Source organism: Mchenga conophoros, linkage group LG9 (assembly GCF_057382185.1).
Source record: "Mchenga conophoros isolate Kocher_MC1m ecotype Shallow Benthic linkage group LG9, M_conophoros_male_GT1.1, whole genome shotgun sequence".
NCBI classification, from domain to species: Eukaryota; Metazoa; Chordata; class Actinopteri; order Cichliformes; family Cichlidae; genus Mchenga; species Mchenga conophoros.
In genome coordinates, this window is record NC_140534.1 from 34759452 (window position 1) to 34780548 (window position 21097).

At 48.2% G+C, this 21097-nt stretch overlaps 1 protein-coding gene across 5 annotated transcripts in view; it reads right to left on the minus strand.

The window, feature by feature from the left end:
* Positions 1 to 842: 842 nt before the first annotated feature.
* The window catches only part of rreb1a (ras responsive element binding protein 1a), a 55128-nt gene continuing 34873 nt past the window's right edge, over positions 843 to 21097 (minus strand). For all 5 annotated transcript variants that reach the window (XM_085287807.1, XM_085287804.1, XM_085287808.1 and 2 more), the window contains 14 exons: positions 20182 to 20345; positions 17142 to 17283; positions 16911 to 17056; positions 13952 to 14141; positions 13568 to 13861; positions 12614 to 13073; positions 10874 to 12527; positions 10615 to 10790; positions 10237 to 10428; positions 9980 to 10141; positions 9724 to 9873; positions 9411 to 9532; positions 8379 to 9102; positions 843 to 7041 (listed from right to left, as the gene is read on the minus strand). In XM_085287807.1, coding sequence (XP_085143933.1) covers positions 6482 to 7041; positions 8379 to 9102; positions 9411 to 9532; positions 9724 to 9873; positions 9980 to 10141; positions 10237 to 10428; positions 10615 to 10790; positions 10874 to 12527; positions 12614 to 13073; positions 13568 to 13861; positions 13952 to 14141; positions 16911 to 17056; positions 17142 to 17283; positions 20182 to 20345 — 5136 coding nt within the window. In that variant the 3' untranslated portion in view covers positions 843 to 6481. The remainder of the gene's footprint in view (positions 7042 to 8378; positions 9103 to 9410; positions 9533 to 9723; positions 9874 to 9979; positions 10142 to 10236; positions 10429 to 10614; positions 10791 to 10873; positions 12528 to 12613; positions 13074 to 13567; positions 13862 to 13951; positions 14142 to 16910; positions 17057 to 17141; positions 17284 to 20181; positions 20346 to 21097) is intronic.

The following is a 21097-nucleotide window of genomic DNA, read 5'->3' on the forward strand; positions in this document are numbered from 1 at the left end:
CATCAGACTGTCGCGTGCAGTAACATCTGGAAAGAGTCTGATCGTCAGTTCAGTTTTTTTCTTTTGCACTGCAGTCCATCATCAGCCCCCCAGAGCCCGAACCTCAGCGTGACTGAAGCAGTGTGGCGCCATCGACAGACGGCTGAAAGCTAAAGAAAAGCTTTGAATGTCCTTTAAGGCTGGAGAGCTGCTCCTGAAAGAAAGCTGCCTCAGAGTTCAGGCTGCGGACTTCTTGAGAAGTCTATCTACTCCGTTTTTGTCTCATATGCTGTGGCTTCACGTATGTTTGCAGATGCTTCAGTAAACGGCTCCTTCCATTTCCCAGGCAAAGAAATGTGGCGTGGGCCGAGACCTTCGCCTAAGGTGTGGCTGCATGTGCAAGGAAACTTTAAAAGTTTGTTTCGTCAGATTTGGTCGATGATTCTGTACATGCCAGATTCAGATGTTAAAGTTATTGATCTCTAATCATTCAGATTGACACTTCAGTGTCATCACCCAGATATATCCATAGATTCATGGCAAAACGTGCTTCTACAGGGACTCTGGTCCTTCAAGATGCAGAAAAGAGTACCAACTCTACGTCCTCTGCTGTACTTTTACTCAACACTGAAGTATGTCTATCAGACGACAAATAAAACTTTAGGAATCTGATAGAAACCCTCCTATCCCACAAAAATACTACACTACAGCGTTAAAGAACACAATGCAATGTAGTGTAAATATGAACTGAATAAGATCAGATGTTTTCTACATTAACTAGACTGGAATTTGTTTTTTTTACATAACATTTGCCTCCTAAAACTGTCATTTAAACACTTGTGACAAAAAAGCCGTGGACGGTCTTTGATTCACACACCTTTCCTTGATATATTCTTTATTGCTTTCTCTTATTGGGTTGAATACAGAACAGGTTTACATCTCTTGACTTTGTGAAACACTGTCATGTTTGAGAGGACAGACGAGGGAAACCACCACAGAGGAAAAGAAATCAACGTTTTTCAGACGATTGTGTCTTAATGCTTTCTGATTGAGGTCCAGCATTTGTGCGAGTGTGTTTAGAAATCTCCTCTCTGACGTTCCCTTTGACCTCTGACCGGGACGCAACATTACACAGGAGGGCGAAACCGAACCAGAGGAGGACTTCAACCAAATATCTGTGTGTGGAAGGAGGGGGGGGGTCTGTCTTTTAATCCAACCACACATTTGTTTTTGACGAGTTCACAGTCAAGTGCTAAATGTAGTGATTGACAGTTCTGACTCATTAAAAAGAAAAAAAAAAGAGAGACAATGTAATCAGGACAAGTTGCAACTCAGGAAATAAGAACATGAAGCATTTTGAATATGGATTCGTGAAAGACCCTGAGAGCGAGGTTATATATAATTTCATATATATGTGTGTGTGTGTGTGTGTGTGTGTGTGTGTGTGTGTGTGTGTGTGTGTGTGTGTAGCACAAGAAGTGATGAGAAAAGAGAAATCATCCATAATTGAACAAATTAGATTAACATGCAAAAAAACAAAAACCTAACCTAAAAGTCACCCTTTAACTGAACACAATGGATTTTCACAGTTTTATACGCATTTATATATCATAGAGAAAAAAATAAGAAACAAAAACTAACAACACAATAAAACCAATAGACCCAAACAATCTGTTCTCAACTCATATACAGGAGATCTACATAAAGCTTTTTGGATTCAGAGGGATTCTTATTGCTAGTCCGATTCGCACCCCGGCCCGCTGCACCTATGGTGAGCCGGTTAGTCCACGACACAAACCATCAGTTTCTCAAAACAGTTCTGCAGCATAAATGTGATACTCTTAATACATGGCTTCTTCTCAAGTCATTGTAGAAACTAAACACACACACACACACACACACAGACACACTCGCCTGGGCTCCAAATAAATACATTTAAAAACAGTCCACGTGCATTCGAATGGAAGTCCAGTATTCATATGGCCGTGCGCACACACACACACACACGTAATCCAGAGGGAGCACAGAGGGAGCTAACAAAACAGGAAACAGTTCAGAGAGAAAGGGAGGATTTCCTCCCGGCCACGAAACTTATTAACTCAACTGTGATTAGCATCATGGTTAACTTTACTCGCTTTGACTAGAGTGGCAAAGTTGCAAAAAAAAAAAAAAAAAAATCACCAATCTTAGGAACAAATTCATTTAAAAAACATTACTGAAGTAAATCTATGGAAATGCTGATACATTCTATTAAACTCTGAGGAAATGCTTCAATTATGGAAAATTTTAAGCCGCTGACAAACTATTTAGACGACGCTATCTTTATTTAAAAAAAAAAAAAAAAAAAAAAGACCGGGTGTTAGCATTTTAGCTAACTTTTAGCTAGTTTCTTCCATAATCTGCTCCATAGTTTGTTTGTTTTTTAAATTTATTAAACATGATTCAAATGCGTTAATCAATCGATGCTGACTAAGCTAAAAATAAACAAGCTAGTAAGCTAGCTAGCATGATGGATTATTGTTAGCCACTAGCCTACAAGCTTTAATAATTTTTTTCAATTTTGAGCAACAACATAACTGCTAAGGCACTAAAACAGGAGGAAAAGCCAAACAAACGCTTTTGATCATCTTCGTATTTTCCAAATCAAAATGATCTAAATGCAAATATATAAATTTTAGTTGTAGTTTTCACAGCTTTAGATGAGATGTTAGCTGCTGAAAATAACGGAGGAATGAATGCTGTATTGGGACTCGCTCTGCTTTGAAAGAAACTAATATTTAATTTTTATTCATTAACAGCTCAAAAAGGGAAATTCTACATTTTTATCGTACTTTAGCTTTCTAAATTTCATTAAACGTTTGTGAGGCCCAAATGATTTGATGTATTGACAAAAATATAAACATTACAGAATGGAGGAAACTGACTCCCTTTCTCTCTTGATTGTGTTACGACAGTCCATGCTAATATTACTAATAGTATTAATAGTAGTAGTAGTTTTGGAAGTTGTTAGTGCCACTTAACGGCAGCTACAAGTCAGCTCAGTTGTGGTTGTTCAATATATCTCGAGTAAATGGCTGACTGCTGCTGGCCTACAGTTCCGTTATGAGCCGCTGAGGTTTGATTTGCTTATGAGGTTGCTTGATATTTAAAAAAAAAGAAAAAAGAATCTGTACAAGATTATTAAGTATTATCAATCTTTACATGAAAAAGAAAACATATACATGCTATCAGGATCAATAGCCCTGATGTTATGGGTTCGTTTGGATAGGCTGGTCCAGGGGTGACGTTAGCCCTTTTATTTGTGTGTGTTTGTGCAGCGGGTAATACAGTTTGGGAACACAAAATAGTGTCGTGATTTCACCCCCACTCCAACCGACCCATCCGCCCATCCCTCTCACCCCTTCATTTAGCTCCTCTTTCAACGTACAGCTAAAGGGATCATTTTGAAAATGAACTGATTGTCTATAATGCCAAATTCTTAACCACAAATCCACCTTAGGGCTGGGCGATAAAACAGCAACAGAGGTTATCACAGTATGAACTCAATAAAAATTTAACAAAAGCTCAATAATGGTTTTGCGAATGCTGGAAGGGCAAAGATATCCTCAGAAAGGTAACTCTGCTTCAGTAGTTTGGAAATGACATTTGGCAATTTATAATCTGGAGAATGAACAGATCAGCTAACATCAGGCATTATTTTTTCTTCAAATAGCAGAAAGTAATTACAGTCCCAAACTAGTGTTGTTAGTAGACGCAGACCCTCAATTCCATACGACTTATCCAGCAGCAAACGTCAACATTTTCAAGCACCGGGCCTTTAAACTTCAAATAAATAATGCACTGATTTATATTAAAGTAACTATGTATGGAAGCTTGTTTCCTTCAGGAAAAAATAATAATAATAAAATAATAAAACAAAAGTAATCGCCAGGTAAAAGGTGTGTCAAAATTTTAACAGTTCAGTTTAGATATTTCAAAAATTGAATAGTACTATTGAGTATCTTGATTTTTAAGGTTACTGCTCAGTAAAAGCAGAGATATCAAGACATGAAATTTTGAGTTGGTAAGTTTAACTTTCAAGTTACTTTTCAGGATCTTGAAATTTCAAGATACATAACTTGAAACGTCGACCTATGGAAAACAAATACATTTCCCCCCGAATTGCAGGAACAAGCTTTCACAATAACAACTATCAACTGATATTTATTTATTTGTTTTTTAAATTGTGCTCAGATTCTTAGCCTCATCGCCCAGCCCTAACCAACTCTCACTACATAGTTTCCAAAACACAAGCAAAGTACATGTCAAATAGAAACTGAACGTTTTCAGTTGTTCTCTTTGTATCAGCACAGATGAACACAAAAGAGGTACAAGTCCTCATGTACTTTCAGAAGAAAAGGTGGGGGTAAAATGGGACAAGCCGTGCTAAACAAGTCCAGGGCCAACTCAAGAAACACGGATAATACTGTAAGAGGACTAGCTAGGCTGACACTTAGCTAGAAATCCTGCTAACTAGCTTAGTCATGTTTGGTCTTATCTAATCCGGTCAGTTAATATTAGTTAAGATATGTTTTTACCCAGTAGGTAGGTGATGTCCCAGGATCCAATTAGCAAAACCCAACCTTGTAATCAGAGCTAGCTAGAGCTAACTAACCAAACCAAAACATTAACAGAGTAAACACAAGTCTGGGCAGGCTGGTTAATTCTAGCTAGCCTGTAGCATTTTTAGCCTGTGGGCGATATGTTGGAACCCAATAAGAAAACCTAAGCTTATATTAGAGATAAGAAGGGCCAACTAACCATACCAAGTTATTTAACCAAGTTAATCCGTTGCTAGCTTTGTTATAGTCAGTTATTGCCATCTAATACTACCTTTTTACTATTTTGATATCTTAGGGTTTTTATCATCTTGCCTGCTCTGGTCAGTTTTTCCAAACTAACTAACATTTTCTAATGTCTAATTGCTCCCGAAGAAAAGCTGATGCCAATGTAGGTAAAATACCGCTAGCTAGCATCATACCGGTTTTTAACCGTGGTATTAACAAATTCCTTGCCATTTCTATGTTCTACTAAATTAGCTTCTATTTGGGTTAGTGTGCATGCCGTGTTTGAAGCTACACTAATGAGTTAGCCCTGGCTTGCTTTGATTTGGCCCACAGTAGAAACCTGGCCTGCAGAGCATTAGCCCAGCTTAGGAAGACATAGGATTTAAAGGGTTGCCTACAGAGCTGCTCGTCGGTTGCTTTAATGGTTGCAGTTAAAAAGCAGAAGTTGAGGTAAACTGAACCTAAGTCAGGTATTAGCGGCGTTACACATTAGCACGCTGGAGGCCCTGTAATAAACCCTATAAGAATACTAGGGGGTGACGATGAGAGACAGGTGGGAGTCGCGCACACTCACACTCACACCCATACACAAACACAAAACCTTTTGATTTGTTCAGTTACATATATATAAAAAAAATCCACGAAAATGAATTCCCATCCCTACACCTAAATGTCACTGGTAATCGCACACATGCAGAAAAACAGAAAATACTCGAGCATCACGTGCCTCATGTTTAACTCTCTGTACACACATGGAATCAACTGAGAATGATTATGAGTGAGAAATTATGAGCACACACACAGGCCGACTCACAGGGTGGCTTCAGGGATCAATAGTGTGATGGGTTTAAAAAAAAACAAAACAGGAAGAAGAAACACGGAGAACACAAACACTATTTTCTGCCCTTTCAAGAGTTCCTCTTCACACAGAAATGCGACTTTGAGAAGTTCGTGAATGTTTTCTTGTGTTTTGCCGAGCCGGCCAAGAGTCGGAACAACGGCGAGGCGTTTTCCAGTTACAAAAACAAAACAGAAAAAAAGCTACCTCGGTCACACGGTGGCAGGCGGCCGCCAGTTGACGGTGGTGGTCTTTGTGGTGAATCTGGGCCGCTTCGGCAGCCGTGCAGCTGTCGCCTCGCTCTTCAGTTTTATCCAAAACATATCAAAAATATCGACTGGTCAAACCGGACAAGCGGTTGGTGAATTTCTAATTTAGGAAATCCGAAACGTTGTGAAAGCATATTGTTCAGACACGTGTGTCGCGACGTCCAGCTCTTAATTTAAATACCGAAGAAGAATGGCAGATGCCATGTCTCAGTCTCTGTCTGTCTCTTGGCGTCTCCAAAGTTGATCATTTCTCTAAGAAAAATCTAGAACAATAATAAATCGTAACTTTATTCTTTTTATTGCTGAAATATAGATTCCCCCGCACAAAAAAATCTTATGTAAATCATTGTCATCATAAAAAGCTATAAAAATTAGATCCATTCTCCGTAATAATGCAGATAAAGATATAGCAAAAACATCTTTTAGGACTAGTAGTAAGGCACTTCAAGAAAACGAGGATTTCGTCTCTCTATCAAAAAGGGTTTCAGGGCTGGTTTTTGCATCGTCATCAAAGGTGTAGCGTCTCTCCGACCGTATGGCACTGCGGTGTTGTGGTTAGGGGTTCGCCCTCACTCCACGCCCACCAGAGGAGGCTCTCCGTTGGGCAGGATGTGTTCCAGAGGGGGCTTGGCGTGGATCTCCAGCAGCCCCTGGATAAAGCCCTGGGTGGGGGTGGCTGCTGCCGCTTCCCCTGGCGGGCAGTTGGTGGAGGAGTGAGAGGGGTCTTTGGAGGCGTTTGGGTCAGATGTCAATTCGGCGCTAGTAGTTGTCTTTGTGTCAGTAGCTTGGCGGCTGGGAGTCGAGTCGACGGCGGTCGCAGGATCCGAGTCCCCACCGGACTCTGTTGGTTTCGAAGGGCTCTGTTCCTCCCCCTCGTCCATCACGTCCTCCTCCTCCAGCTCCTTCATCCCGGCTGCGGCGCTCCCGCACTCACTCTCGTTCTCTGAGGGCGGGCAGGTGGAGGTCGGGGTCGGGGTGCAGGAGTCACCGTCCTCGCTGCCGGCGTCGTCGTTGGCGCCAGAGGAGCCGTCAGCACCGCGGGTTTTCAGGTGGATCCTTTGGTGCCGGACCAGGCTGTGCTTCAGGGTGAAGGTCCTCTCACAGGTCTGACACTGATAAGGACGCTCACCTGGAGGCAGGACGAGCGAGGAGTCAGAGCGAGGAAGACAGTACAGGTAACAACAACAAAGACAGTCATAAATGTATAACCACAAAAAGACCACAACATTCACAGCCACAGGTGACCTGTGTGACCTCAGGTGTGTCGTACCTGTGTGTGACCTCAGGTGTGTGACCTCAGGCGTGTCGTACCTGCGTGTGACCTCAGGTGTGTCGTACCTGCGTGTGACCTCAGGTGTGTGACCTCAGGTGTGTCGTACCTGCGTGTGACCTCAGGTGTGTGACCTCAGGTGTGTCGTACCTGCGTGTGACCTCAGGTGTGTCGTACCTGCGTGTGACCTCAGGTGTGTCGTACCTGCGTGTGACCTCAGGTGTGTGACCTCAGGTGTGTCGTACCTGCGTGTGACCTCAGGTGTGTCGTACCTGTGTGTGACCTCAGGTGTGTCGTACCTGTGTGTGACCTCAGGTGTGTGACCTCAGGTGTGTCGTACCTGCGTGTGACCTCAGGTGTGTTGTACCTGCGTGTGACCTCAGGTGTGTCGTACCTGCGTGTGACCTCAGGTGTGTCGTACCTGTGTGTGACCTCAGGTGTGTGACCTCAGGTGTGTCGTACCTGTGTGTGACCTCAGGTGTGTGACCTCAGGTGTGTCGTACCTGTGTGTGACCTCAGGTGTGTTGTACCTGCGTGTGACCTCAGGTGTGTTGTACCTGCGTGTGACCTCAGGTGTGTCGTACCTGCGTGTGACCTCAGGTGTGTCGTACCTGTGTGTGACCTCAGGTGTGTGACCTCAGGTGTGTCGTACCTGTGTGTGACCTCAGGTGTGTGACCTCAGGTGTGTCGTACCTGCGTGTGACCTCAGGTGTGTTGTACCTGTGTGTGACCTCAGGTGTGTTGTACCTGTGTGTGACCTCAGGTGTGTGACCTCAGGTGTGTTGTACCTGTGTGTGACCTCAGGTGTGTGACCTCAGGTGTGTCGTACCTGTGTGTGACCTCAGGTGTGTTGTACCTGCGTGTGACCTCAGGTGTGTTGTACCTGCGTGTGACCTCAGGTGTGTCGTACCTGCGTGTGACCTCAGGTGTGTCGTACCTGTGTGTGACCTCAGGTGTGTGACCTCAGGTGTGTCGTACCTGTGTGTGACCTCAGGTGTGTGACCTCAGGTGTGTCGTACCTGCGTGTGACCTCAGGTGTGTTGTACCTGTGTGTGACCTCAGGTGTGTTGTACCTGTGTGTGACCTCAGGTGTGTGACCTCAGGTGTGTCGTACCTGTGTGTGACCTCAGGTGTGTGACCTCAGGTGTGTCGTACCTGTGTGTGACCTCAGGTGTGTGACCTCAGGTGTGTCGTACCTGTGTGTGACCTCATGTGCCGGGTTAGGTCCTGCAGAGACCAGAACCTCTTGGAGCACACGTTGCAGATCTTCTTCCTCTTGTCCACGCGTCCTCCGGATGACTCGCCGCCCTCCAGGCTCTTTGGTTCTGATGCCTCTTCGTCGCTCCTCTCCTCCTTCTCCTTCTCCTCTTCCTCCGACTCGCCACTGTCGCCTCCTTCACTGTCGCCTCCCTTTGTTCCTTCCTCTGTCTCCATCTCTGTCTCCTTCTCCTCATCGCCGGGTTTGCTCTCCGGCGCCGCCTCTTCCTCCTCCTCCTTTGCCGGAGTGGCTTCCTCCGCTGTTGGTAGAGGTGGAGTCGGCGTATCCTCTGAGAGGTGTGCCCTCTCGTGGCGAGCGAGCGTGGTGGCGTAGCGGAAACTCTTCTTGCAAACTCGGCAGACATGTTTGTAGTCCGGCAGCTGTTTTGCAGCGAGGCTGTAGGACGAGGAAGACGAGGAGGAAGCGGGCGTGTCCTTCTCCTCTTCTGGGCTCTCGGGCGCTACTTGGGGAGTGGAGGTAGCGGGTCCACATGAAGATGAAGATGAAGATGAAGAGGAGGAGGAGCAGGAGGGCTGAGAGGACTGCTCCTCCTGGGCGGAGCCTGAAGATGATGTGTTGAGTTTGAAGTCGATGAGCTTCTTGCCAAAGTTCAGGTCCAGACTCTTGTTGCTGTGGCAGTCGTCATCGTCGGTGCTCTCCACCTGGAGGAGGGTTTTAACATTTATGACATCATCACATGACATGTGAGGCGTCTTTTTTTTTTTTTATTGACCTTTTTTGAAAAGAACAGGCTGCTGAAGGTGCTGCAGCACCCTCTGGTGGACGGTTGAAGGTTTGAATGACCACAAAAACAAAATTAAATATAGCGTCGATCTTACATCCTGTGAGCCGAATGTGTGTGTAATCTGCAGTTTACGTATATTTTACTCCATAATTTTGCTTTACAGAGAAATACTGTTTGTATCTCAGTGCTGGGCTTTTTAAAGACCTGTTCCCACAGCTATGTTACCTTGCTGCTGTTTGGAGGCTGTTTGCCCTGTGCTGCTCGGGTCTCCTGCGCCCCCTGCTGGTCCGGCTGCTGTGTGGTTTCCGTCTCCTGCTGCTCGGCAGGTCCGGGAGTCGGGCTGAAACCTGCAGCACAAAAACAGCTTCAGGCGATGATTTAAAGGGTGCCTAACATCTTCAGACATCAGCAGACTCCAGGAACAGGGCAGTTCTGCAGTTTGACTCTGGCACTAAGGTGAAGCCCTGGATTACTTCAGCTCCACTTCCTGCCACGTGACACCAAATCTTTCCTTCACGACTCGTTATTAAAATGTTACCTTGGCTTGGTTTGTGGGTGGGGCTTTCATGGTTGCCTTCACAGTGGGTGGTGCTATCAGAGGTGGGGGCGGGGCCTGAGTCTGTAGATGAAGCGGTATTGCTGAGGTTTTGTGCTTCTGGTGCCATCTGCTCCGTCTCTGATTGGCTCTCTGTGGGAGACAGTCAACAATCAGTGCTCTGAACTCATCTTGTGTTGGTTGCCGCGGGAGACGCGTCTGTGGATGTAACGGTGATAAAAACTGGTTGTTCTCTGACCGGCGCTCTCATGCGAGCCTTCGTCGCCGCCTTTCTTCACGAGGGCGCCGTTGCGTCGCAGCGTCCTGTGGGTCACGCCGTGCTTCCTCAGCAGGTGGCGCTCACAGTTGGATTTGGTGGAGAAGAAGGCGTCGCAGCGCGGACACGGGAATGGCTTCTGACCTGGGTGAAGACCAAACGAGAACCAGGTTTCCATGGAGTCAGGCACTGGGGCGGTGCTCAACACCAGTTTCGTGTGTGTGTGTCGTGGTCATTACCAGTGTGTGTCAGCATGTGTCTCTGCAGCGAGCTCGCCCACGGGAACACTCGGGGGCAGAAGGGGCAGGTCAGCTTCTGGACAGAGTTGGAGTAAGCGTTCTTCTTTCCTTTGGGCTGATTCACTGCCGCCGGCTTCGCCTCCTCCTTAGCTCCGCCCTCCTTCTCCTCCCCTCCTGTTGCTTTGTCACCATCTGCTCACAGAAAGAGTTTGAATTAAATCAAGGGAAAAATTCAACCTGCTAACAGATACGTTTATTATCGATGACTAAAACAAATGAACATTTAAATATTTTTATTTGGGTTCATTTGTAGTTTTTATTTTTTTGACTGTAAGTTTTGGTTGCAGGAGTTTCCTGGACACAGTTTCCTGCCCCCACCTCTCTTTCCTGCCAGGTCAGCAGCGCCTGTCTGCAGGTAGTTGCTGAACTTGTTGGCGTCTGTGTTGGCGAGCATCTTTTCCACGCTGGCAAACTCGCCGCTCGACTCCAGGTCGATGCCGCCGACGGCCTTCTCCTTCAGGCCGAGGCCGGCTGCCTTCTTCCTGGGCCTCCTCCTGTTGGAGAGAAGGTGGAGTCAGCGGGAGCGCTGAACATAGCAGCAATGTGAATAAAGTTATTTGAAATGGCGCCCACAAACCTGGAGGGTCCGTCGGAGGCGTCGTCGCTCTGTCCCTCCAGGCCGGCCGAGGCTGCGGGGGCGTCTGTGGCGGAATCGGCCTGAGAGGAAGCGACGCCGGCAGCGTCGCGCTTCAGCAGGTCTGGGGCGGCGGACACAGAGCTGATGATCTGAGCGATGGAGGCCAGCGGCGGCAGCTCTTTGAGGGTGCCGGAGGGTGAAGAGGTGGCGGGTTTGGGGAGCAGTGGTTTGAGGCGCTGGGCTCGCGCCGCGTTGGGGAGAGAGGTGGGGGAGGAAGTGGAGCCCGGGGGCAGCTGGTAGCAGCCGAGCTGGGGGTGGGGGTGAAGCGGGGAGGGGCCGCTCGCCATCTTCTCGTCCTTGGACAAAGCCTGCTGCTGCTGCTGCTCGACGATGCTGCTGCCGCTCTGCTCCGTCTTTATCTCCCTCAGCTCGCCGCCACTCGCCGCCTCCCTTCGCTGTCTCTTGCTGGGGATGGACAGGTCGATAGGCTGGTCCAGGTCGGCGCAGTCGAAGGGGGGGGCGACGCTCTCCAGTTTGACCCCAGGTGACCCCGTCTGGCTGCCAGCGCCAGCGCCGCGGCCCTTGGCGGAGAAGTCGAGCGGCTGGTCCAGTTCTGCAGGATACGTGACGTTCGCCAGTTCCTCCACCTTCACGACCGGGATCGGAGGCTGGCTGATGCCGTTCAGCGCCAACGGTGTGGTGCGGGCAGTGGCGAGGGCGGTGGCGGGCAGCAGGGTGGCGATGTGCTCCTCGATCTCGCGCTCTTGCACCTCAGGGTGCTGCTTCAGCAGGTGGTGGATGCAGTTGCGTTTGGCTAGGAAGGCAGCGCCGCAACGTCGGCACTCGAACGGTTTCCTCTGGCAGCCGTTGTGCGTGCGCAGGTGGATCTGCAGCGCCCGGTACGTTTTCAGGTCCTCGCCGCAGAACCGGCACAAGGTCTCGGCTCCGGTGCAGCCCGTCTCTGCGTCCTGGGTGGAGGTGGTGCCTGTAGTGGTGATGGCGGCTGCAATGTTCGCCGTGGTTGTCGAGGTGACGTACTTGATGTTTTTCTCGATGTCCTTCCTCGAGGTCTTGGCGTGCTTCTTCCTGAGGTGGCGCTCGCAGTTGGCCTTGACAGTGAACGGATAATGGCAGACGCGGCAGACGTAGGGGCGCTCTCCGCTGTGCGTGCGCAGGTGACGGATGAGCGTGGCTTTATCAGGAGCTACATAGTCGCAGATGTTGCACTGGTGGGGCAGGATGCCGAGGTGGAAGCGCATGTGTGCCTGCAGCACGCCGGAGAAAGCGAACACCTGGTCGCAGAAACGGCACGGGAACGAGCCCGAGTTGTTGCCGCCTTTGGTTCCTGGCTTTCTTCCGCTAAGTCCCACCTCCTCGTGTACAGCTGTAGTAGCAGCAGGCGGCGAGTCAGACAGGGGGGTGTGGGCCTCATTCATGCACTCCGCGTCCATCTGCCCGCCGTTCCCGGCTGAGGACGAGGAGGGCGTTTTGAAGAGCGAAGGCGTGGGAGGTGGCAGGCTGGGGCTGATGCAGCCCAGTGAGGCCTGCTGGGAGCTCTGCAGCGGCGGAGGAGTCGTCGTTGTGAGGCTGGAGCGAGGGCTGATGGGAGGTTTGGGTTTCAGTGGCGGCATCGCCTTCTGACCCTGAACTTGACCTGCAGGAGGAGAAACAGTCGGTGAGCGTCGGGATAAATCTACTTTCAGAGGCTTGAGTAATAAACCGGCTCCAGCCAGCACCCACCGTTAGCACCGCTGAATCCTGGAGCTTTGGCCAGAGGTGGGAGTCCTATCTGATTTGGTGTGGTAGTCGCCACTTTCAGGATCTGCTGGATATCTGCCAGCTCCATAATCCCAGTACCGCCTGCCTCTCCGGGCTTGACGCCTGACGAAGCGGCGCTGGCTGCGGTTGCGGTCCCGTCGGGTTGCAGGAGGAAGCCGGTGGGGAAGGGCTGCAGGGACAGCAGGCTGAAGGCGTCTCTCTGGGAGAGGCCCTGCAAGGCCGAACCCGGGGCCTCCAGCAGGGGGATGCTGAGGGCCGTCAGACCGCTCACGCTGAGCCCCAGAGTCAATCCCAGACCTCCAGACAGGTAGCCTGAAGCCGGCTCCTGGGGGAGGCTGGAGGACGGAGGCTCCACGTGTATCACCTTGATGCTGTCCAGGTGGGCCTGATGGATCTCATCATCCGTGGGACCAGCGTTCACCTGAGGGACACAGAGAGGAAACATGTGCTGGGTTAAAAGATCACACGCACACTTTTTTAAAAATCAGTCTTTTAAAGACCGCAGAACAAAAAAACAAAAACTTCTTTGTAAAAACATTTGTACTAGTTGGGTTAACATTCGTAAAGTTGACGCACAAGTTCAGCCAGGAAGTCATGGCCCTGCTTTCCCACGCTATTAATCTCAACGCTGACATCATCACTCTCGTCCAATCCTCTTCTCCCATCAGCCTCTGCTTGGCGTGGTTCTGCTCTCTGTTTTTCTCCCTTTAAGACTCTTTTGTGGGACCCACCTCATCCAGAGCTCTATTCAAGCCACCGCCAGCATTTGGACTCCTGTTCTAAATCCCATCACATCCTGTCACCAATCCTGATCTGTCTGCATTTTGTTCTTTGGCACTGAAGTATGCTTATTTCAGTTTGTGCTTTTAATTTGAAAGGTCCACGTGTGTGCCATGTTTTTACTTCCAAACATACCTTAGAAACGTGCTGAAGACCCAGCCCTTCCAGGAAGTTGGACTGCTCTGCAGGCAGGGCTTCTTGGTCTGCGTCCTGCTGGTCGTTCTCAACCTCGTTCTCTGCAGAACCTTCTCCTTCCTCCTTCGCCTTCTCTGCGGTATCCTCCGCGCTGGTGGTGGCGCGTTTGTCGGGGTGAGAGTTGGTTTTATGGAGGTCCAGGGCTGAGCGAAGGGGGAACGCCTTGTCGCAGGACTCACAGACGAACCGGTGGAACTTACTGATGCATCGTCTGAGATTCGTCTCACACCAGACCTGGACGGGAAGAAAAACGGCGTTAAAACTCTGAATCCCGACATTTCGATCCAGGAAGCGATCCACGGGAACACATTGACGGATGAACACCTGTGCAATGTGAGGAAACTTCTTGCAGGAGAAGTCAATGAAGGCCAAGTCATTGAAGCCGGTGGGGATAGAGGGGTTGCTCTGGATGAAAGGGCGGCCGCTGGGGTCCTGGGGGAGGAGCTTATGAACCCCCGCATTGTGACGCAGCAAACCACGGTGGGTTCGGAAAGAAAGGCAGCAGAGATCACACCTGCAAACACAAACACAGAAGAAAATGCTGCCTGAATGTGAGGCAATAATTCAAGACAGACTTGAATCAGAAAAAACGTCAAATAATCCAAAATATTTGGTCACTGAAAAACAAGAAAGCTCCTCCCACACATGTTAGCAGGAATCTGGTTTTTCTCTGTGAACTTCAAACAATCATCAGATTGACTAACGACTGGAAATATCCTGTTAGTCATCCGCTCGGAGGGTTTAAATAGTGAGTTTGTTTGTTTTAAGAAGATGGAGAGGAGAAGTCCTCGATGTTTGCCCAGAAGAAGGAAAAAATGTTTTCATTGTCCTTCATTTTTGCATTTTGAAAAACCTCTGAACTCCCGCCACCAGGAGGCGACATCTCTCCTTTTTGTTTGTGGGGACCAGCAGGCTGACAAAGAGGAGGTGATGACATCATTTCGTGCCTTCCTGACTCTTGTTTTTCCAGTTTGAAGGCGCTCACTCACGAAGCTCGTGCTAAAGTTTGTGTGAAACTTTGAAGCCAGCAGAGAGGATGTGATCTTTGAGCTGATTCGTGCTCGTCCGTCACCTTTTCACGGAGGACTACAGACACAGCTTGATACGTGGAAATCACACCGCTGGTTATTCAGCAGGTTAAAGACACACACGTGCAGGAAGACAAGTGTGTGTGTGTGTGTGTGTGTGTGTGTGTGTCTGTGTGTGATAACCCGGTGTTGGTCCGGCTCTCGTTAAGCGCTGAGAGAACAGCTGCCCAGTGTCTGCCGCAGTCACACACTCTTATCACATCGTGTGTGTGTGTGTGTGTGTGTGTGTGTGTGTGTGTGTGTGTGTGTGTGTGTAATCCCCTCAGTTACGCTGTCAGAGGATGGTGGGGGTCTGCACCATATGTGGAGCAGCACTTGTTGAACTCCATCAGTCAGACCTGCACCTCCGCCCTCATCCATCCGAGCGTCTGTGTAACAATCAGCCCACTGGTGAAACATCGATCACTGTGCTGCTGACTGTCATCGTTTTAGTTTTAAGCAAAACAACTCCAGTGTTTCCTGACCCTTCAAAGTAATCACGTAAAAAGTCTTTAGAGGTCTTTATGTTTTTATTACATGAAAACATTGCAGTGCTGAGGTGACGGCGTTCAACAAGCACGAATCATGTTTACGAACTACAGACTGCGTCTCGCTTCGTGTTGTGACAAACCTCCTTTTTTAGAAACTTTAGATGGTTAGTCGTTTCTTCATCGATCGATCGAACAAAGAGACCAAAACCATGGCCTGAAACAGGAAGCTGGAGCAACACGGTGCCTCCTGTGTCTGCGCTTGTGCCTCTACAAGCTCACTTTCATCTGATTGGTCAGCTTGAGGAAGCCTGCTGAGGGGCAGCTGCCACTGCTCGCGTGCTGTGTGAGCATGCCTGAGACGAGGCTGAGAGCGGCCTGAGCGTTCGACCTGACAGCAGTGACTCCCAAATCGAGGGGTGCAGACCCCCAAGTGGGCGGCGGCACTACTGCAGCTACAAACTGATGTTAAACTAATACAGACAAACCGTGTTGTTACTCCTGAACATGATGCAGGAGGCCACGCCTTTGTCACAGACACAGTCTGTAATCACCGACCTGCAGCCGAGGCGGTGATGTGACGGCTGCTCGTCGTCTCGGAGGTTTCACATTCCCTCACGCACTTCAACACCTAAACACCACCTTTTTGTCTTCGTCTGGTTTTAATGTGACCGAACATCCACCCATCATCCTGGGTGAGGTGAATTACGCTCCATCCTCCTCCATCCCTGCAGGGTACTCGATCCTCTTACCGGCTGATTAGGGAGGATTTACAGCTAAATATTCTCCTTCCTCCATAACAAGCTCAGCGCTGCCCGCTCGCCTCCTCCTCTCCCTCATCACAAACATTCTGTGCTTCCTTTCTTGTTTCCTTACAGCTCTCCATCCTTCCTTTAACCTTTCTTTCTGTCTCATATCCATCCTCCTTTCCTTCTCTGCTCCTTTCTTTCCTTTCCTTCCTTTATTCTTCTTTTTCTTCTCTTCATGTCCTGCTTTTATATTTCTTTGTATCCTTCCTTCTCTTTTCCTTGTCTCCTTTCCTACCTATCTGTCTGTCCATCCTTACGTCCTGTTCTTTCTTCCTCTTTTGAACTTTATTAGTATTTTATAGTTTTCCCCATTTCCTACTTCAGTTCTGCCTTTTCCCATAGTTCCTCATCAGCTTTCCTTCCTTCCTTCACTGCGTCCTTCCCTGTCTTTTAGTGCCACTCTTGGATGTTTCTTCTTCTTTACTTTGCTTTTCATCCTTTTTTCATCTCTTTCTTGTCTCCTCGTGTCCTTCACCTTGCTTTATTTCTTTACATTGATTCCTAATTTTCTCTTTCTTCTTTTCCTCCATGTTAAACTTTGTCGCTGTTGTGTTGCCATAGTGACAGATGTTCCTGGTACATCCTCCTTTTTCACTTCTCTCTCTCTTTTCCCCAGTGTTTCTCTGCCTCCCTCGTCCCCTCTCCCAGCCGACCATCGTCCAGATTCATGAACAAACTCTTAATTTGAAAGGTCGGATAAGTACAGAGTGTCTGAGAGTAAAGTTAAAAAGTAACCAAGTAAATGTACTCGATGAAAGGAAATGAGGATAGGACAAAAGGGGAGGAATCAAGGAGAGAAGCCAGAAGGGCAAAACCATTTTAAAAGAGGAGACAAGAAAAGGAAGTAGGAAGAGAGGGGAAGGAGAGGAAACGAGCAGAGGAAAGGTGAAGAAGAAAGATGGAGGGGTTAAGGCGGTACCTGAGGGCGGTGTCAGGGTGGGTGTCCATGTGCGCATCCAGATCCAGTCTGGAGCTGCAGGTTTTGAAGCAAATGGGACAGGGCAGAAGCTCCTCCTCCGAGCCGCGGCCCGCCACTGCCTCGTCTGCCGTCGCGTCCTCCGCCACCTCGACACACAACAACTTGTTATCTCCCTTAACCGAACAAACCCCACCCCTTCCTGATGGCCGACACTCCCGTTGGTGTTTTTACCTTCTTGTGGGGCGGCTCCTCTCCGTTCTCCTCCTCGAGGCCCTGCCTCCTCTTCACGGATGGACGGCGGCGTTTGGTGGGAGAGGGGGGGCTGATGGGGAGCAGGCCGCTGGCTGGGTCCTTCTCGTGAATCTTCATGTGTCTGAAACAAGAAACGAAGGTAGGTGGCGTTTACCTGCATGCCATCAAAAGACCTGCGGAGTCATCGTTAATTTAACGAGGAACGCCGGGAATTCTGGGAAAGCCTGACGAGAGCTGATACCAGTCAGTGGTCTGGGAGTGTGTGGGGATACAGGAGGGGGCGGAGCTACAGCAGCCAGCGAGACAGTGCGTGAAAGTGTGCGTGCGTTTGTAAAGGTCATCAAGGTCACAAGATACAGCAGTGAAGAGGTAAGGAGGAGAGGAAAGGAAATGTGAGCAGGAAAGGAAGTAAGGACAGATGAGAGGAAATAAGGAAAAGGAAATAAAGCAGAAAAAAAAGGAAGAAACAGCAGAAAAAATCTTTAGGAAGGAAAGGAGACGAAAGGAGGTGACATCAGGAGGAGACGAGGAGGTGCTGTGAGGTAATGAGTGTTTAGGACACACAGGCAGGTGTGGGGCTGAGGAGCCCGCATCTATAAATAGGTGTCAGGCAGCGAGCTGGACGCCCATAAGAGGTCCTCACACTCAGTCAGCAGATCTGAGAGCAGCTGACAGGAAGCTGCTCATTAACCTATCAGAGGAGAGGAGAGAGGAGGCGGCCAACCAGAGAGCAAAGTCTGCTCAAACCGCACTGTGGCCCTGCAGCCGGCCAATCAGAGCGCAGGAAACCTGCCCAGTCAGCTGACACACAATCCTTATCACCCAGTGTGTGTGTGTGTGTGTGTGTGTGTGTGTGTGTGTGTGTGTGTGTGTGTGTGTGTGTGTGTGTGTGTGTTGCAAACAGCTGCTGAAGTCCACATATCAACACACACACCAGAAACAGAACAAGGAGAGAAGGAGAGGAAACAAGTAATGAAAGAAGCACCGGGGGAGGAGCAACGGGAGCAAACAAGGAAGGGAAGAAGAGGTGATAACAAGGAATCAAGGAGAAAAGCTAGGAAACAGAAAAGGAGATAAGGAAATGAAACAAGGAAAAAAAAGAGCAAAAACAAGAAAGAAAACAGAAACAGAGGAAACCTGAAAACGAGGAAGGAGGAAACAGGAAAGTAAATAGGAAGAGAGCAAACTCCTCCTCCTCAGGTCGTCTCCCTACAAACTGGAGTGAAGCAGCTTCAGAGACAAAATGGACTCTGTTTCCTCCTCTCTGCTCGTGTGAAGCAGGAAAATCTCTGAGAGGATGCTCCGCTCCTCCTCCTCCTCCTCCTCCGCTCAGTTTGCATTGTAAATCAGCGCCTCATCCGTCTCTCCGCGCTGCTCTTTGTGCTCGCTTTCCCGGGCTCGGAGACTCGACAAACCGGCCCGTCGAGTTTCCGTAAAGGTGGATTTTGTGAGTCATAGAAAACCCCGCGTGCCTGGAGGGAGCACGTGTTTTTGTCTTCTGTTAGACTTCAGGAAACATCGAGTGTGAGCGGTGATGGAGAAACTGGAGCGACAGCTGATTCCTCTCATCGCATTAGTTCAAAACAAAAACACTCAAACAAGAACAAAGTCTGCGCCCGTAAACACTCACACATGACTGCAGCTTTATGCTACAACAAAGCTCTTTCATCCAACTGCTGCCTGTCTGCAGACACGCGCTCCTCCGCCTCAGCTCAGGCGCTTAAAGACATTTCTGCTGCTTTAAAACTCAGAGCAGCTCAAAAACAACGCGAGCACAGGCAGAGCCAGCAAAACTGAAGCAGACATGATGACACAGGGAAAAACGGCTGCGACACCCAGCAGATCTGAGAGCTTCTGTCGGCCTACAGTCATTCCTTCCTGCCCACAGCTCCTCATACCATCGCTGAGAGCGAGGACGCAGAGACAGGCCGACATCTGTCAGGCTCAAAGCAACAGGCTGAACAACAATCCTCCAGCACGCACCGCAGAGCCTCGGCTAACGGCTCAGCGCAGAGCTCCAATTACTCTTCAAAGTCCAAACAACGCGGCTCACATGGAACAAAAGTTGATTCTTTTCAAAGTAAAGTCTGTAAAAACTTACAAAAACTTACTAGGCTGCTTTAAAGGCGCAGCTTTTCAAAATAAAACGCAGTAACAGTGTTCCCATGTAAAACATGTCTAGTTATTGTTATTACAAATTATTATTACAAATCAGCTAATACATGTTCAATGCAGCGTGCCATCCCTGACTTCTCTCTTTCTTGTAAAGTTTCAAAATAAAAGCCCAATCAGGTAAAAATAGCCTCAGCTAGAGGCTAGCTAAAAATAAATCAACAAATATAAGCCTGAAGAACAGGAAGGATGCTTTGGAAAATGTGCGAATGACGATTATTATTAAAAAATAAAAAAGTATCTGAAATACTCCATTTCAAAATAAAATGCACATCGACCTTATAAATATTAGCATCTGCACTTTTACACTTCCTCTTGTAACGTCTGGTTTGGTGTTTGTTCTGATGCAGACTCTGGCTAACGAACACACACACACACACACACACACACAGACCTACGCCCAGTCATTTATTTATCAGTGATGTCCAGCCTTCACCATCAGACCAAACAACCTAACTGTAGCCTGCGTGTGTGCGTGTGTGTGTGTGTGTGTGTTTATATTGGGGTTGGGTTGTTAAAAGTCATCTTCCAACTTCCTGTGTAACCCCCACCCCCTCTCCCCCACACACACACACACACACACACTAGGAGTTTGGTGGTGTTCTCCCATGACGGTTGGCTGGTGATCATGTTAAACTCCAACTTCCTCCCCCAGAGTTTGTATGGTGTGTGTGTGTGTGTGTGTGTTAAGCAGTGACACTGACATAGATTTTTTAAACTCTTAAAGTGTGGGCATATATGAGGTCGATGTAATCCAGATGTTTGCCTCTGCATGTTAACTCGAATGAGGTGCTCGTCTCCGATTGGCTGGCAGGTAGCAGGACGTGTGTGTGTGCGCTCTGATCACCTGTGCATGTTGCCGTTGGTGGTGAAGGTCTGGCCGCAGACGTTGCATTTGTAGGGCCGCTCGCCGCTGTGGACCAGCATGTGTCTGTCGAGCGACGAGGCCGAGCTCAGGCATTTCCCGCAGATGCTGCAGGAGTGATCCGTCGCTCCGGCGTCGGCGTTGTGCTGCGGGACGTAAGGCACGCTCAGAGTTACCTCATTTTTATGAGCGGTCACAGAGCAGACGTGTATAATGTTTGACAGTGTGGACGCGCCCCTTCAAAATAAGAGTCTCATCACACAATAGTGGTACCCCAGTAAAAAACTAAAGTCCTAAAGAATAAAATAATAATAAAACGCACATGTAGACACCGTGTGACCATTTATTTATATAGCAGCTGCTGTTTTGCGTCTGCTGAACTCACCTTCAAAATAAGAGCCTCCTGGCTGTATAGTAGCCTGATTTTCTAATGTCACTAGACATGTGTTGGATTTAAGTAGAAGTAAAATCCTGCAGTAACCTGGTAACAGACTGTTGGCAGGATATTGGCGAGGCCATCAAAGATCTTAAACATGCTATCCTTTCAAAATAAAATACACATCTAGGAATACACGGGAAGCAGACATACTTTATTCTGAAAAGTTATTATTTGGATTTTACTTATTTGGGCTTGGACACATCAGCCTGACTTTAAGGAAAAGAATGCTTTGTAATATGTTGAATTTTCAAGATAAAAGCCCCAAAAGTTACCTGTTTGAAAAGCATAATGCTATTGAGTAAAATAATGCTTTGAAATATGTTCATAACAGAGGCTGCCCTTTCAAAATAAAATTCTAATCTATACCCTGCTCATAAATCGAGCGGCAGCAGCTTTGACACACAGAAGGTTTCTCCTGAACATCTTCAGTTATTTCTTTAGCATCACGTCACAGCGGGG